Source organism: Plecotus auritus (assembly GCF_963455305.1).
Source record: "Plecotus auritus genome assembly, chromosome: 2".
In the NCBI taxonomy this organism is placed as follows: Eukaryota; Metazoa; Chordata; class Mammalia; order Chiroptera; family Vespertilionidae; genus Plecotus; species Plecotus auritus.
The window spans coordinates 11,573,432-11,590,442 of record NC_137771.1 but is presented as its reverse complement, the minus strand read 5'-3'; the positions used below and the strand labels follow the sequence as shown (position 1 = coordinate 11,590,442).

Genomic DNA, 17,011 nt, shown 5'->3' with positions numbered 1-17,011 from the left:
AGCCTGCTGGTGTACGTCAGCTGCCAGGGTCTCGAATCGGAGGTGCACGGCGCATGCGTTTTAATGTTTCTGAAATTGAGAAACTGCTCCTTCTACTTCACGTGCACATTAGTGGTGTTCTCATTAGTGGTACATCTTGCAATTTACAGTCTTCAAAGGAAGACTACAGTCTGCGCTTAAAGAATGTCATTCTGAGTCAGCTGATGGCTTAATTAGAATATAGGCTGGGTCTCATATATTATGACACCCCTGACATGTACATCCGTAATAAAGATTGTACATTTTCTCCTGCTAAAAAATGGGGCGGGACTGGATCTGAAATAGAGCCGCCTGATGAGAGTTGTTGAGGGTGGAAGCCTGAGAGGCTTTTGGTCCAGCAGGTCAAAGTGCCTGTTTCTCGCCAGGCTCTGTGCTGGGTGGTGGGCGCAGGGTCCCTGCCTGCAGCCCCTTCCTGGTGCCAGCTCCTGGTGTCTGCTCTGGCCTGGCACCTGGAGGAGAGGCTTTGGTCCACTCAGACCCGGAGTTCTCCCCCATTGGCTTCTCACCCCTTTCCTCTGAGCCTAACTGAATGGTGAGAGCTTTGTTGACCTGGTGACTCCCGGCTTTGGAAGGGCTGGGCCAGCGTTTTGAATTTAGATTCTAGTCCCACTCCACCCTCGGTAGCTCTGTTGGCCAACCAGGTGCTGGGGTCGTGCACCGGCCTTCCCTCAGAATGAGGTGCTCAGTGACCTCGGCTGGTGTGGCTTTTATCCTGTGGTGACAAGTCTTGATGCCTCTTGGGGGCACTCCTTGTTCCCTGTCTTTGATGGCTGGAACGCACTTTGTGGGAGCAGGGTCTCGTGTCTATCTTGTCTGGGGCCGAATCCGCTGAACACATGCCCGACGTGGGCACTCGGCATTTACTGAGCGGAATTCACTTCTCTTTGAGGCGGGTGTTGTAGCCCCCAGTTCTGAGCTTTGGGAAGTTTACACTCAGGAAGTGGCAGGCCAAGGATTTGAACACATGTTTGATTTCAAGGCTGGTGTTTTCCAGAATGCCACACTGTAGATTGTTTCTGACACTAGCGTGTGTGTTGCTGAAAACACTATTTTATTTTTTTTTTAATTTGAAAATGAAATAAGGCAGAAGTTTGGGGCCTTGGAAAAAATAAAATGAACAGATTGTAAGCAGAGACCTCTGCTGGCCACAGGGAGGGAGCTCCAGTACCCTGATGCTTTGCTGCCTCTTGGGAGTGGGCTGTTGTGATGTGGGGGGAGTGGGACCAGCCAGGACTGCCCAGCCACGATTTCACTAACATTACTCATCTGAGTGTGCGACCCAGTGAACAGGGTCTGGTTTTGATTCTTATCTCTCTGGTGGCGGGCTCTCAGCCAGCAGGCAGATCAAAAGATGGAATGTGTTCATTTGGCCATTTTTTAAAAAACCAAGGTACAAGGGTGCCCTTCTTAAAGACAGGGCGCCGTGGATTAGATTATCCGTGGAGTTGGACTGGTCTGGCTTGTGTGCTTTTTTAAGGGTTCGTCTCAAGTTTCTTTTTCTGGTTGAACAATTTTTTTCAACATTAATAACTAATGGAGAAGGGAAGAGGCAAAGTAGAACCATATGGCGGCACAAACACAAACCTCACTTGTGGCCGGAAACGTCTGATTTGTATCTCTTTTCATGTGATCAGCTGTTGGGTTAGATAGTAGAAAAGTATTCCGTTTTGGAGCAATAGCAAGATGTGATTTTTTTTAAACCTAGCTTTACTGTGTCTCACATGTCCTTTCTTAGACACAGCTAGTAGCTCTGTGACCGGGGGCCAGTTATTTCTCTAAGGTCCTGTTTCCCCCTCCTTTAAAATAGGAATGGAAACTGGGTCTACATATAGGACTGTTTTGAGGATTGCCGGAGGGATGGAGGTAGAGTTTATAGGTCCGCAGTGCCTGGCATGCACTGCCAGTTGTTGGCTATGACATTCTCCTTATCTTTTCCTCATTATCATTGAGGTGTCACTGAGGCCGTTGCTAATTGCATCCTAACCCCTTCCTTGCTTCTGAGGTTTTTCTCTTTCTGGCTAAGCTCACTTTATTTCCCTTTCCCTCTGTCTTTCCCGTGGCCCCCTGGGCACCAGTGAGCCAGGGAGAGTATCAGTGAGGAAGGGCGTGGTGGCTCCTGCTCCCTGGGATGTTGTGGCTGTGGAGAAATTGATGGAGCCCTGAACCCCACCACCAGACCCGACGGCAGAAACGGGGTCCTGGCCAGTGCACTGTTGTTTATTATTCCATGTCATTTGGAATTAAGTTTAAATCCCCCAACAATCTGGATTGGTCTGACACCTTTGGTGTTATCTGAACACTCCTTACAAAGATTGTTAAGCAGTTCCGATAAGCAGTTTGGACAGAAACCATTCGCCCTGGGCCGTTGGCACCAACCATAGGTCATCGCTAGAGGCCCTCCTTGGCTTCAGAGGCAGCTGAGCCCATCATACATGCACCCCAGAGTGAACTCTTGGCTTTGTTTGGACTTGTCCTTCCTTTTAAATTGCTGTGCAAACTCATGATCCGTGAGCCTTAATGTGATTCTAAGCGTTTGACATGACCAGGAGGCGGGGGTAAGGTTAGGGATGAGTGTAGGAGGGGGTCATTCAGTAACTGACTAGATTACAGAGGTAAACTGCCTTTTGTCTGGGTTTATAATGAGACCTCGGATCACAAGACTAATACTTCCTCTGAAGTCTGCAGACTACTGGAGCACTCCTGTGCGTGTCACTGGGCTGGTGCTGGGGGACCGGTCTCTGCTCTGTAGTGAAGGTTAAATAGTGAGGACAGAGTAGAATGATAGCTGATGACAATATTAGAACTTCCATCCCCAAAGCATTTGGGATTCAGTTGACATCAGTGTTACTGCAGGAATTCCAAAGAATGTAACATCTTGATAAAGAAATTAGAGTTTGGGCTGGGCCCTAACGGATGGTAGGATTTGAGAGGGGGGAGGGGTAGGGTGCCAGATTTAGCAAGTGAAAATATATGTTCCATGTAACATTTGAGACATACTCACACCAAATGTTATACATCATTTATCTGAAACTAAAATTTAATTGGCCAATCCATTATTTTATCCAGCAACCCTAAATGGAAAGGATTTGTAGTGGAAGAACGTTTATGTGCAAGTGAGTGTTCAGGGAGCAGTGAGTAGGCAGTGTGGTGGTTTGAGAAGGTTCAGGCAGAAGTGGAGGAGTGAGGTGGAAGGATGGGAGAGCTGGGAGGAGGAGGGGTGAGGTGGGAGGGTGGGTGAGGTGGGGCGGGATTAAGGTCATTAGGTGCCAGGTCATGGCTAATGCACCCTTGGGCAGCTGCTCTGTGCACAAATCTGTAAGCACACTGTGTAGTCCATACTTTGTATTCCACCTGAGGACAGTAAGATTATTCCTCCGGAGCATTTTATCTTGGAGCAAAGAAACAGGACTGATGGAGGGAAAGAGAATACAAAAATATGGTCCACCTTCAGAGTTTATCCGAAAGGTGAGAATCGTATAAAGAATCAGTCAGCCTTATAGCCCAGGTGCTTTGCATGGTAGGGCAAATCATATGCCATTCTTGAGTTCTACATGTTTTTCTGTGCACTGCCATTTTTTTTTTAGCGACAGTTCAGATGTATGTTTTTCTGAAGCTGATTAGTACCTGGCCATGAACTTTGACAGATCTTCAAGGGTGGCTGGAACTAGGACCTCAGATAATATCTCAGGGGCTCCCCAGGGCTCAGAAGCCCGGGCAGGTGCTCCTCTGATGCCCACTACAGCCTAGGACCCTCACCCCATCCCAGCTTCCCTGGCAGAGAGAAGGAAAGCATGCACCTTCCCGTGGCCCCTGGAGAACATTCCTAGGAGAGCTCCTTCCCGGAATAAGCCCAGGCTGTTTAGCCTGCGGCCCTCTGATGGCCCATGGCTGGTGGTGGGGAGATCAGCCTTGCTCAAACTACAGGGAATGAGGAGCTCTGTGACGAAAAAAGGAAAGGCAGGCTGAGCAGGTGACAAGAGTGGCTATTGATGACAGCTGGTATCGCAAATCAACTCTTTGCACTGCTCCCTTAATCTGCTTTGCCTGTGCTTTGAAGGGCATGGGTTACAAAGTGGGAGGATCCCTTCCGTCCTCCTTTACACCGATCTGATCTACTTGGACACGTGGGCACACTGGATCCCATTTTCAAGATCAAGGGCTGCTACTCCTCCCTCTCCCCTCTCCCGCCACACACACACACACACACACACACACACACACACACACACGGGCAAGAAACATATAAAAGGGGGAGGGGGAGTAGGTAATTCATTGGGTTGTCAATCTTTAAAACAAAAACAAAATAAATCTATGGTGTCATAAAATTAAGGACATCTTAAAGGACAAGGGGGTTCTTCTGAAAAAGGATGACTGCATTTAACCGTATGAAGAAATTAATGTCATCTAGATCAGTCTTTTCCTGAGTGTTTTCACAGATGCAGGTCTGGTGGGGCTCACCAGTGTGCTTATTGTGTGGCCCGTCAGCAGCAGAGCACAGGCTGGAACCCAGGTCTCCTGTTCACAGGTTGGCCCTCCAGGTCGCATATTAATAAAATGCCAGGATTTTAATGAAAACTCCAGTTCTTTTTATCTGGAGCGTTTGTATGATATCTCGGTTCCTGTTTGTGAACCAAAAGTGAAATTGGTCATTGGTGTCATCAAAGTTTAGTTCTTTACAGTAAACTTTTTTCTTAAAGCCGATTGGTGTTTGTAAAACTTCCCCCTCCGTCCCAAATATATTGAGCACTTGCTGTGTGTCAAGCACTGCCATAGGCACTGGGTGTGGAACCACAAACAAGACTGAAGTCCCTGCCCAGTAAAGTCTACATTCTAGTGAGGGAGACAGACAGCAAATCGAGAAAAAATATAATTCAATTCGTGTAAGTGCCAGGAAGGAATTCTTCAAATAATTTTGATCTGTGGATTAACTTCTTGGATAGGAATGAAGTCACACCCATTTCATACCAAACCCCATTATCTTATAAGCTTTCCTGTGTTAGGGAGACTTAGCTGCAAGCAGCATGACTGGTTGGAAAGGTGAAGCAGGTGGCTCCAGACAGAACTGGGGTTAAGAAAAACGGGGTTCTCGGGGGCCCATTTTTATCCAGCACCTGAAACAGTGTGGAGAATTCAGGTGTGATCTAGGCTGGTGTGGCCTGAGACTAATGGACAACAGACAGGATTGAGTACAACAGAGGGTATAAATATATCCACTACTAGTGTGCATGCTTTCCCTTACATTGCACTGATTGCCGATGCATTAGCTCAGGTCCCCCCAAATCACAGTAGATTGGTTTCTATTGTCCCCACTTTACAGTTGAGGAAATCCAGTCTTAGTAGAGAATAAAACGACTTACCCAAGGCCAGAAGGCCAGTAAGCAGTGGAGTGAGGAAGTCTGACTACAGAGTCTGTTTGCTTAGTCTTCAGCATAATCCAGGATACTTTGGGCCAATAGTGTCAGGGCCCCAACCAGTTAAAATGGGTTCTAGACAAAAGTCAGGGCCCAGTAGATAAGCCAAGACAGCAGCCAACAGAATAAATAGTGACACTTCGAGAGGCACTTTGGGTGGAAGCTGTTAAAATCTCCCTTGCCTTGGCCAGGACTTTCTTCCAGGCTCTGAGGCCACCCAGAGCTGAGTGGGGGTGAGGTGGGAGGGGGTGTTTGCCACCAGAGTGTGCCTTGATGTGCACGGTCTTTCCTCTTAGCTATCAGTAAACCAGAGTTACGGTCAGAAGAGGGGATTTCTGTCTCTACCCCTTGCTTCTTGTGTGGGCATTGGGAACCTTAATGAGTCTGGGCCCCCAGTTCTCAAACCTACAAAATGGGGGTAACAACAACTTCACAGGATGAGGGTGAGCTTAAAGCAGACAATATACCATCTGTAGAGAGCCTAGCTTGTGTGTGACACTTGGAAATGGTAGTGGGGTTGATATGATCAACACCAAAACTAACTTTGAAAATAGCCCCATTTGAGGGAGGGGATCCGTTTTTGTTTGTCTCTTTGTTTGGTGGAGAGGGGTACACAGGCGGGTGTTCATGGAGAGGGGATTCTGAAAGTAAGCAGGTTGTGTCCAGGGGTTAGTGGTGTGCATGCCTCTTGGTTGCTAGATGACATGCTGCTCTGTGGAGAAGAAACCCGCCATTTCACTGAGGCCAGAATTGATATGAGCTAGAAGGCAGGGTAACTGTCCTCTAGTTGTGCCAGACAGGCCTTCCAGGCTGAGTTCTGCAGCACCCGGGCTCAGCAGAGGTGCCCTGAGAGGCCCATAAGGCTGGGCGTCTAAGGTGGTGGCGGTCTCTGTCCCCATCGTTCTGATGGTGGAAAGGGTCTCCAGGAGAACACAGGAACCGCTGTAGCTGTCGGCCCCTCTGCCGAGCCGCTGTTCTGGGTGTCCTGGCCACATGATTTAACTTTTCCATTTGGAAGGGTTATTGGTGCAGTTGGCAGCCACTTGCCTGGTAAACGATATGGTGGGGCCTCCATAAAGCCAGACCCATGAAACGAATAAGTCAGCACATTGAAAATACAGCGTGGAAGTGACTCAAGCCTGAAGGAATCCACTTCTGAAAGTGCTGCCATCCCTTCCTGGAATATTTTGGTGGAAATTGATGTTTGGGTTGGGAAGAAGAGGCCAGTGGCCTGGTGAGTAGTAGGACTATGCGTCACATTCAGCAGCATTTGCCCCAAGATTCATCCCTGCCCGCCCCAGACCTCGGGCCCTCCTTCTCATTGAGGTGGTCCCAGGCAGGTCAGCCTGGTATATTAAGCTCTCTAGAGCTCCGGGCTGCGGGGAGCTGGAGTGACTCTGTCTTTGCAGCAGGTAAGGTTGACTCTACAAATCAACCTGGTAATGCTTGGCCAGGGGCCTGGAAAGTATTGGAAACTGCACCCAGCATGGGAGCCTGTGGGAGTTCGCCGCCATGGACGGGTTACTCTTCTCAGAGTTCTGTGGATTCCTGTGTATTTAAAATGTTTACCTTCTTCTCGGACTTCAGCTTATACTTTGCCCACCGGAGACCAATATGAGCATATACATACTTAACTGTACTAGACCACCCTGGCGACCAGGTAATTAAAGCACGCAGATTTGGAAGGAAGGCTGTATTGGAAATCACGCTCCACTGTAATTCAAGAACAGGTTTCTTTATAGAGGGACACAGTTGGTGTCAGACACATGTGGAAAAGAAAAGAACAGGCCCATAATTCTGGCAGGATACCAAGGGCCAGATGTTAAATATGCTGACCGTGATCTGGCTGTAGTTGCCGTTAGCCAGTCTGGATCTGATGTGTTATTTTAACCCCTGTTTCTGCCTTTTCCTTTCTCTCTGCCAGGTTCCCAGTCTATGTGAAGATCTCCTGTCTTCTGTTGACCAGCCACTGAAAATCGCCAGAGACAAAGTGGTGGGAAAGGATTACCTTTTGTGTGACTACAACAGAGACGGGGACTCCTATAGGTGAGCTCCTGCCCTTAGAGTCATGCCAGGCATGCCAGGCCACACCCTGGGCAGTCAGTGCCACTTGGCAGCACCTGGACTACTAAACTTTGACAGGCAGCAGCCCACCAACCTTCTTTACATTTGTCCTTTTGTTATAGTCCTTCCTCCCTCTCTTCCTCCTTTCTTCCATGCAATCAGCCAGATGTTGTGGAGTGCCTTCAGTCAGTATCGGAGATGCAGCATGAACAAAAGGCCTCTGCCCTGGTGGAGCTTACAGTCTAATGGGAAAGGGATGTGAGCAGTTTCATTATAATTCAGTCCTGCAAAAGGCAGTATACAAGATGTGGACGTGATGGGGATCCTGAGCACAGGGAGGGCCTGTGTGCTTAAGGCACATTTGAATGTAGCTTTGTCAAACAAATATGCAACTTTCTCTTTCCCATCACCATGCTGAGGGCAATAAATAACTAAAGTGACATAAGCCCCTACTCTGGGTGGTCACTGGGCTAGAACCAAAGATGTATCCAGCAGCTGATTATTCTATGATATGATTCATACAGTCACTGTCAAGCTTATTCAGGGTTTGAGGGTAGCATAGAAGAGACCATGATTGAGTCCAGGAGAGCTTCCTGAGGAGGTGATGTTTGAGCTAGGTTTTTTACAGTTTATTTATCTTATTTCTGTTGATTTCAGAGAGGAAGGGAGAGGGAGAGATAGATAGAAACATCAATGATGAGAGAGAATCATTGATTGGCTGCCTCCTGCACACCCCACACTGGGGATCGAGCCCGCAACCCAGGCATGTGCTCTTGGCTGGAATCGAACCCAGGACCCCTTAGTCCGCAGGCCAATGCTCTATCCACTGAGCAAAACCAGCTTGAGCTAGGTTGTTAAGGGTGTCTTGGGTCCCTTTTTTAGCTTCAAATGGAAGTTAGGTAGAGAATGTATTTTGGCTAATCCAAGCCAGACCAGAGACTAGAGTTGAGAGGGTGAATAGTAGTCTGCGTGTAAAAGTTGAGCCAGCAGAGTTTGCACGTGGATGGGTTATGAAAGGCAGTTGCAGGACTTTGGGCCTGAGCAGTTGGAAGGTGGGGTCACTGTTTATTGAGGTGGAGAAGACTCTGGGAGTTGCTGGTTTGGGGGCATTTGAAGCTCCAGATGCCCATTAGATGAATGTGGAGATGTCCAGTAGACTGTTGATAGCCTAGCCCAGTGGTCACGAGTCACATGTGGCTTGCGAGCCGCGGTTTGCCGCTCTGTTGACGAATGGTTTGCCGACCACTGGCCTAGCCGCCTGCGTGGAGAGGGAGATGCAGGTGGGAGTCCCCAGCGTAGAGTGGTGAAGCATCAGCTGTGAGCATAGGCCCAGGTCCAGTCCTCGCTGGGAACCTCCTAGGAAAGGGGGGACCAGCCCTTTGAGAGAAAGACCCTTGAGGTTCTAAGGACAAACAGCCTCACCAGGCAGGGTTCAAAGGAGGCTTCCTGGAAAAGGTGAACCTTGAACTGAGTCATGCTTAATCAAGGTCGTTATGTTTCTTTTTTCCACCTGAAAACTCCAGCTTGCTGTGTGAGGCAGCTATTCCCCAGCAGCCTGTGGAAGGCTGGGATCATTGCCACATCCATGCCAAGGCCGGGATACTCGGGGGACTTGGTACCTGCCTCCCCTCCAGGTCATCCTGCCAGCTCCAAACTTCGTTCCTCAGGCACTGCAGAGGAGCTCAGGGACCTTAGCCGAAGAGGAGCCCGGGGTGTCAGAGCCCAGGGCTTTTCTTCCCTTTTCCCTCTTTTTGATATAAAACTTCAAGGTCTTCTGATTTTCTCCACACATTTCCATCCTGTTTGATCGTTTGCTTAAATAAGATCCTTATGGTGTGGCCGTTGCCAGCAGCACTGTTTGAAACCTGTTAGCTGAAACAAAAAGCATTCTCTGAGGGAAATGAAAGGCCTGACTTTTGAAATCTAAGTGTTCCTGTCCATCTGTCTTTTTTCAAATGGCCTCCGTTTAAGCTCTTAAATGTGTTCTGAGTGCCCCTTCCACTAAGAATATTCTGGGTAATGTTATGATTTTTCCCCCAGCTACAATTACCCCGGCTCCAGGACTAACAGCTTGAAATGCTGTCGTCTGTGAGCCAGGAGAAATGTGAGTTACAGGCTTCTTGAAAATTCCAGGCCCCCAGTCTGCAAGAAAGATGGGCTCTTGTGTCTAATCAGGTCGCCTTTAAATGAAAGCCAGTTGGGGCGCGTCTTTCAGGCCCACAAGAAGACGATGGCCGTTTAACTGGGGAAACGAAGGCCTGAAGGCCAGAGCCTGAGTGTGTTGAGGAGACTCGAAGAGAGCACCTGTAGGGGAAGGGGGCTCGGATTCTCGCTCTCAGATTGTTTTCCACACCCACTGGCGAGTGGAACTACCAAGCCTAGATTTCAAATCAGGAGGTGACTGCACCCTTCAACTGCACCTTGTCTCTGGGTCTGCGGAGAGGCCTCAGCAGGAAATGCAGAAAGTTGCTCCATCTCTGTTGGTTTGCAAGAGCACAGCAGTCAGCGAACCTGGGGGTCCTTACTTCCCCACCCCGTGCTGTACGTCATACCCTTACTGCACACAGACTCGGTGCTAGGTGCGGTGTGAAGGCAAACTGCACAGGCTCGCTACTGAACATTCTCTCGCAGTCTAGGGCGAGGGAAGGGTAGAATATGGTAAGAATCGACATCTGTGTGGCAGTGAGGGGACAGGGAGGGGAGACTGGTTACCTCTGCTTTGGGGGGTGGTATATAAGAATTGATTTATTTTTTGATCAGCACTTTTTAAAAATTAGCATGTGGTTGAGTGCCAGGCACTGTTCTAGGTGCTGATCAAATGATGGAGAACAAGACAAAAGGTTCGCCCTGTTGGAGCTCAGGTTCTGGAGTTGGCTAGCTAAATACAAATTAATTCAAATTAAATTAAATGCAAATTTCAGTCCCTCAAGTTGCATGGGCCACATGTACTCAGTAGCCACACACACTCATGGCTGCCATCTTGGACAGCATAGATGGAGAACATTTCTGATGCGATGGGAAGTCCTGTTGAGCAGCACTGTTTTGAGGGATGAACCAGATACGGAGCAACTTTCTGCATTTCCTGCTGAGGCTTCTCCGCAGAAAGTTGGAAGGGAGAGGTCTTCCCTACTTGCTGACATAGGATGCCTGGTGGGGTGCCTGTTATCAAGAAGAGAGAGATTTGTGCCCAGGATTTGTTAAAACGGGTTCAGGAGACGGTGATACTTTTTTTCCTTAACATCCATCCCAAATTGCAAGGTTCCTTTGCATCCTCAGTGATGTGAGGTGTGTTGTCAGCAGGAGAGACGGGAAAGGCAGTGTGGGTTTCTCACAGCGGACGTATCAGGGTGTAAAGGGTTTCGTCCACGTTTCCCATTGTCTTTTTCTTCCCATTCCGCACTCCTTCTTACTCTCTTTCCTTCTGCGAACCCCCAGCTCTCTGAACTCCACCTGCAGGATTTAATTTATAAGTAGACACCTCCCTTATAACCCCCTTTCCAGTACTCTGTGTGATGAAATGCTTTCCTGATGTGGCAAATAACGTTTTTTAAAATGCGGCAAGTCTTGGGGCTGGCAAAGCAGAGACTGGTTCTCATTTAGCAGTCCTTATACGCGTATGGCCCTCGGTGTTGGGAAAGCTGCTCTCTGTCCCAGCAGAGAACTTGATGGCTCGGGTTTTCTTCTGTGTAATCCACGTCTCCGTGGGGCCTAGTCTCTTGCCCACTTCCCTAACGTAGCTCTTCTTCATCTGTAACTGTGCAGCAGGTCAGGGAGGAGAGAGGGGCATCTCTCTCGGTCCATACAATGGTGAAAACAGGGACATTAGAAAGGGGTAAGAAAGAAGGCACAGTTGTTGAACACTCACTCTATACCAGGCTCTGGCCCAGGCATTTCAGATTGTATTTTCTCTTTTGCTCCTCACAACAGCCCCAGGGGGAGCACATGGTAGCTTCATTTTACAAAGATATCATGCCACTTGCCAGAAGTACACAGCTGGTGAGAGGTGGACCATGGGGCTCATACCCAAGAGGGCTGCTGCTGAGCCCTCTCTCTGCAATCCTCAAAAATGCTGGGTTTGTTATCAGGGCCTGGAAAATCTTTGCTGTGGGTAGTGGATTTTTCTCTGAAATTTTGGACAGCTGGGGCTTGGACTCATGGGTCACAGATGGTGTCTCCCCAAAATGATACATGTCACCTCCTTCTCCTTCCTTCCTCCAGGTCACCATGGAGTAACAAGTATGACCCTCCCTTGGAAGATGGGGCCATGCCTTCTGCTCGGCTGAGGAAGCTGGAGGTGGAAGCCAACAATGCCTTTGACCAGTATCGAGACCTGTGAGTTACTTGCTCCCGGTGCACTTGAGCTCGCCACGGTTTGATAAGTCCATCATAAATAAGAGTGGGGCCAGGCCAATAGATTCCCTGGAACCTGCTACTTGGCCTGCCTAGCTATTTAAAATTCTCTGCACCCAGAGCAGAGCTGGGCACTAGTTTTCCAGCTGGGTCAGTGAGGAGATGACTCAGTGGTAGAATGCTGTCATAAGTAGACTTACCTGTGCATTGCTTTGTGCCATGGTTCCTGATAACAGCAGGTGCTGTTGGACAGCACCTAGTGTGTGTAAGACACAGTGCCAGGAATTTCTAACACGTCGTCTCAAATCCCCACAAACATGATGGCTGTTTTAGTTCCCATTTTTTCAAATGAAGAAATGAAGGCTCAGATAAAGGTGTTTGTCCCAGGCAAGAGGCAGAGCCAGGAATCAAACCCAAGGATATCTTCAAAGACCTTTCTGTTCTTGATCATACTGCATGTCTGACCCAGTTCTTACCTGGTGCTCGGGGGTCTCAGCTTCCAGACCAGTCACCAGGGCAGGACGAGTCGAGGTCCTTAACACAGTGGGAGCTGACATTTTGCTGGCTCCTGAGTTGCTCCTCGGGAAGTGGTTTTGCTGGTTCTGGTTAGATCCCTACCTCTTCTTTCTTCTCCCATCCACCGCCAAAAAGAGTGGCCACTTCATCTACCAGCTTTGCAAGGAAAAGCTCCAGAAAGGTTATTCTCTGCAGTATTCTTTTTTAATCAACAGGATCGCGTTTTTTGCTTAAGTTCTATATTACATAGCAAAACTGTACAAATTCAGTCACCTAGAGAGGGATTGGCAAGCTTTTCTATAAAAGGCCAGATAGTAAAAATGTTAAGCTCTGCAGGCTACATAAGTCCCTGCTACTTTCTTTTTTCATTTTACATTACCTTTTAAAGGTGTAAACACGACCTCCTGAGCTTAAGGTGGGTGGCATTGCACCCTGACACAGGATATGGACAGGAAAAGAGTGGAACAGAGTCCCCGAGCGCTGAGCCCCGTGCTGCCCTGGAGCGGAGCTGCTGGTGTCTCACTTGGCGTGGGAATTTCGGGTCTCCACTCCCAGACGTTGGAATGCTCTTCCAGCTCATAGCAGATGAGATGTAACACATTTAGTAAAGAATCTCTTTCAGAAGCTGGTTCAGGAGGAAAAGTGGCATCTCAGTCCGATACACAAACAACCCTACCACCTTTCAGCAGATGAGTGGCATTGAAGGGCACCGCACGGACAAATGCCCTCGCTGTTCCATTTGCCCTGAATGCACTGCTGTGCATTTTACCTGCATTACCAGTTTTATCTACATTACCTTGATCCTTTTGAGAACCTCTGGGGAACATACTTTTGCCCCTTTTTTACAGATGAAGAGACTGAGGCTCCAAGAGGCTAAATGACTCGCTCTAGGCTGCAGGAAGTAGAGGGGAAAAGCTAGGATTTAAATTCATATTTGTCTGAAGTTTCCACAGATTATTGCTCTTCACAGTTGCTCTTCAGTGTTTGAAGAACTCTTACATCTAGAACTTTGCCCTGTGGTAGAAGAGTTACTTCTCCAGGGGGGCGGAGAAGTTGACCCATTGCTGTCTCATTTATTTGTAGTTATTGATTACTATCTTCTTTTATCCGACTAGTTGGCAAGAAGCCAATCCAATTACTAAGAATTTCCAAGCGGAATCAGTTTTATATTATAGTGATGATTTGATAAAACAGCAGTGATGATAACAGCAGTTACCAGCCAGTGACTGTGCAAGCATTGTGTTAACTGCCTCACGATCTTCTTTATCTCATTTAACCTCCCAACAGCCTGTGAGAGAGGATTCTCCCTGTTTTACAAATGAGTTGACAGATTCAGAGAGTTGAATAACTTGCCCCAGTTCACACAGCCAGTAAGTGGGGGGACTGGACTAGGAAGCCATCCTTATCCAACTCCAGAGTCCATTTACTCGCCTGGCATTTGAGTGCTTGCTATGAGCCAGGTATTTGCTATGTAGGGGGTACAGCCTTGAACATGGCCAGAGCTTGTCCACAGCTGGGTCCGACTGTACAGCACCTTCCTGGGCAAATGTCCACTTTTCCAGTGACTTTAAAGCTTTAATGGCTGCATTTCTGTGTGCCTATACTCTCCTCTGAGAGTGAGCTGACCTGCTGAGGGGACTAAAGGGTGTGACAGGACTGCTTCCTGTACGCACATGGGGTTAAATTGGACAAGCCAGACCCTGAGGTTCTGTGGCAGTGTGCGATGGGGGAATCCGGCCCGTAGGGTGTTGCTCTGTCCCCAGCAGCGTTGGTGTGCTGCTTCCAGCGCTGGGAGGAGGAGAGTACAAGGCCTCCAATGGCACCCACAGAGGGGGCAGGGGGCCTGGTTCTCCCAGGTGATAGCAGCCACTGGCCACTGGAGGGACAGTGGTTAGAGCTGTCACTGGGGACCCAGAGTCAGCAGTTTTAACCCTCCCCTCCCCCACAGTGTTATCAGCTGTCCTGAGACCGAATGTCAGGAGCATTTCCCAGCTGGGCCACACATGAGCCAAACCATTTCTGGGTTGGAATTGTTGGTGGTCACATTGGTGGCCGTGGTGGGGCCCAGAGCATGAGCTCTTTTCCCCGTGGTTTTAGAGCAGACGAAAGTCAGCCAGGGGCTAGGATGCCTGTCTCTGCCTTGAGCAACATAAGCTCAAGGGTTTTTTACTCTGGGTTTTCTAGGGACCACACTGTTCCATGGCTGAAGAGACAGTAGGTTGTGCCTTCTCTTTATCCTCATCCTGCCCCGCCCCGCCCCAGTAGAGACTCATTTGTTTTGCCGCAGTGAATGAAGCTGCAGAGCTCTGACATGGGTTTGTCCATCTGTCTCCCTTTCACTTTGGCAGTGGGCTAGGCAAAGGTCACTCTGAGGGGAGGCATGCCCTCTCCCCAACCCCACGCCATGATGCTGCCTCAAATCTGTTGGTTTTGGTCACTCTGAGCTGCTGCAGGAGGGGCTGGGAGATGGCGGGTGTCCTGGGCCTGGTGACAGTAGCCCAGGGCCTCGGGCAGCCCCACCTCTGCCAGAAAGAAAAGGGAGTAATTGACAAAGCTGTTGCCCCAAGAGCAGGACTGGCACAGCATAGTGCCCAGGAGGGTGGGTGAGTGGGGCTGCCCCACTCCAAACTGGAGCTTGGCCTGCGCCCCACAGGGATTGAGGAATGTGAAAAGCAGACCTGTCCCCCATGCTCTCTGGGTCTTGACAACCCAGGTGTTTCTGAATTCTTGAATCCTGATGAATGGCAGTTAGGACTGGGTTTATTCTCTGGCCCCTTGACCTCTCACCTCCTCTGAACGCTGCCAGACTCCAGCCACGCTGGGGCTCAGAGTCCTTTGTGGTGAGTGCTGTGCTGTAATGTGCCTTCGGGAGACTTCTTGTCCTGTGGTCCATTCTGGGGAAGGGCCTCTCCCTGTCCTGGAGGCCCAATTGTACTCAGCTCACACAGGAGGCCTGCTCTCTCCTGCCCTCTCTGCTTCTCCTGTGCCTTAGAACTGAACTTGGGGGGATTTTTGTTGTCATCAGTAAATAGGCAGACACAGCTTCAGCCAGCACCGGCAGTGTATGTGCGCACATGCACAGTGGTGACACGGCACCCTGGTTACCTTTCCTCCTTGCTTCTTGTGGGTCCATTAGCCTTGCTTGCTCCTGATGTTCTCCTTAAGAGGACGAGGGAAGCGGACCCAGTGAGCGTGCAGAGATTTGGAGCTGAAACGCAGGGCAGCGTCCTGCTGGAGCTGTGCCAGCTCTTCCCAGGGACAGGTGCTCCCTTTCCCCCACAGGCTTCTCTCTGCCATGAGCATCCTGGGGAAGGCCTTGGATCTGTCCTGGGATCTGGGCCTTGCTCCCGGGCCTGTTAAGGCTCTGACTTTGCAGGGAATTAGAATTAATTGTCAGCACATGGAGTTGGTATGGTCTGGGTGAGGGAGCGGGGCCAGGGATGGATGGACTAGCAGGCACTCCGGCTCTTAACTCCTATGGAGATATGGCACCCCCTCTTCCTTGCCTGCGCACAGCATTTCTCCATTATGGAATAAATGTGCCAGCAGTCGGGGGCAGGACTCTTTGCCCAAGGTGGGCAGAGGTGAGTGGGGACCCAGAGACACAAGCTGTGTATCCTGCATGATCCCTCGAACCCATCCATTCCTTGTCGTCCTATTGCTCAGAGCTCTCTACTGCACCCTCAACCCCAACTTCCACCCCCTCCCACATTCATCGGGGTTTTTGTTTGCCATCATTAGTGGCAGAAAGGGTCCATGGTAGTAACCCCGCCCCTCTCCAGGAAAATAACTGTCAAGCAACTGTTAGCACTACCCAGACAGTCTGTTTTTAGATTGAAATAGTCAATTTGCTAAGGACAGTCATGTTTTGCTGGGACTGGCTGAGGTCATTATCTACTCTGAAGTCGTCTTGAATTTCATCACTTCCCTCCCCTAATCTCTCCCATCCTGTTCCCCAACATCTAGGCTATTCTCGTTCTTCCTTATCAAGCCCCCAGATGGCTTTCCACCTCTCATTCTCGGGCCTGGCTCAGTCTAGGGAATGTCATTAGAATGCAGGCCTGGGGTTGGTAGAGTAAGGGCACACTTTGGGGTGGCTGGGTCATGGGATCACTTCTTTCTTGGCAGAGGTGACTGCCTTTTCAGGCCCAAGCCTAGGATAGCTCATCGGCTATAAAACCTCGTCACTCGGCCTAAGTGATCCATCTTTCTTGAGAGAGACTTGGGCATGGGGCCCTCGGCATGTGGTAGGCACTTGAAGCTGCCGAAGGAACGTCTCACTCGTGATGTGAGGCACCAGCCGGCTGCCACAAACCCCCAGGTCGGTGCTTTGGTTTTTCAGGTTCCCAGAGAAGACAGGAACCTTCTCTGCTCCGGCTTTCATATTGTGTCTCACCGTTGCCTCTGTCAGCCGGGTTCTGCTGAGGCCAGATGTTCCAACCGAAGGGGCTGGCACTGCTTTCTTCCAAAGATGATTGCTCCCATCTGTGCCAGACATCTTGCCCCGTGCTCTGCGATCCTTGGCTCTTGGCTTGCAGCAGATAATACCTTCAAACATGCGGTTGCAATTTATTGGCCTTATAAGTTAATTTTAGTGGGTGTGCAATTGATTGAAATCAAAGCTTAATGAA

At 49.4% G+C, this 17,011-nt stretch overlaps 1 protein-coding gene across 2 annotated transcripts in view; it reads left to right on the top strand.

The window, feature by feature from the left end:
• Positions 1-17,011, top strand: part of CAPZB (capping actin protein of muscle Z-line subunit beta) — a 134,663-nt gene that overhangs the window by 81,013 nt on the left and 36,639 nt on the right. For both annotated transcript variants that reach the window (XM_080654330.1, XM_080654329.1), the window contains exons 3-4: positions 7,375-7,496; positions 11,733-11,846. In XM_080654330.1, coding sequence (XP_080510456.1) covers positions 7,375-7,496; positions 11,733-11,846 — 236 coding nt within the window. The remainder of the gene's footprint in view (positions 1-7,374; positions 7,497-11,732; positions 11,847-17,011) is intronic.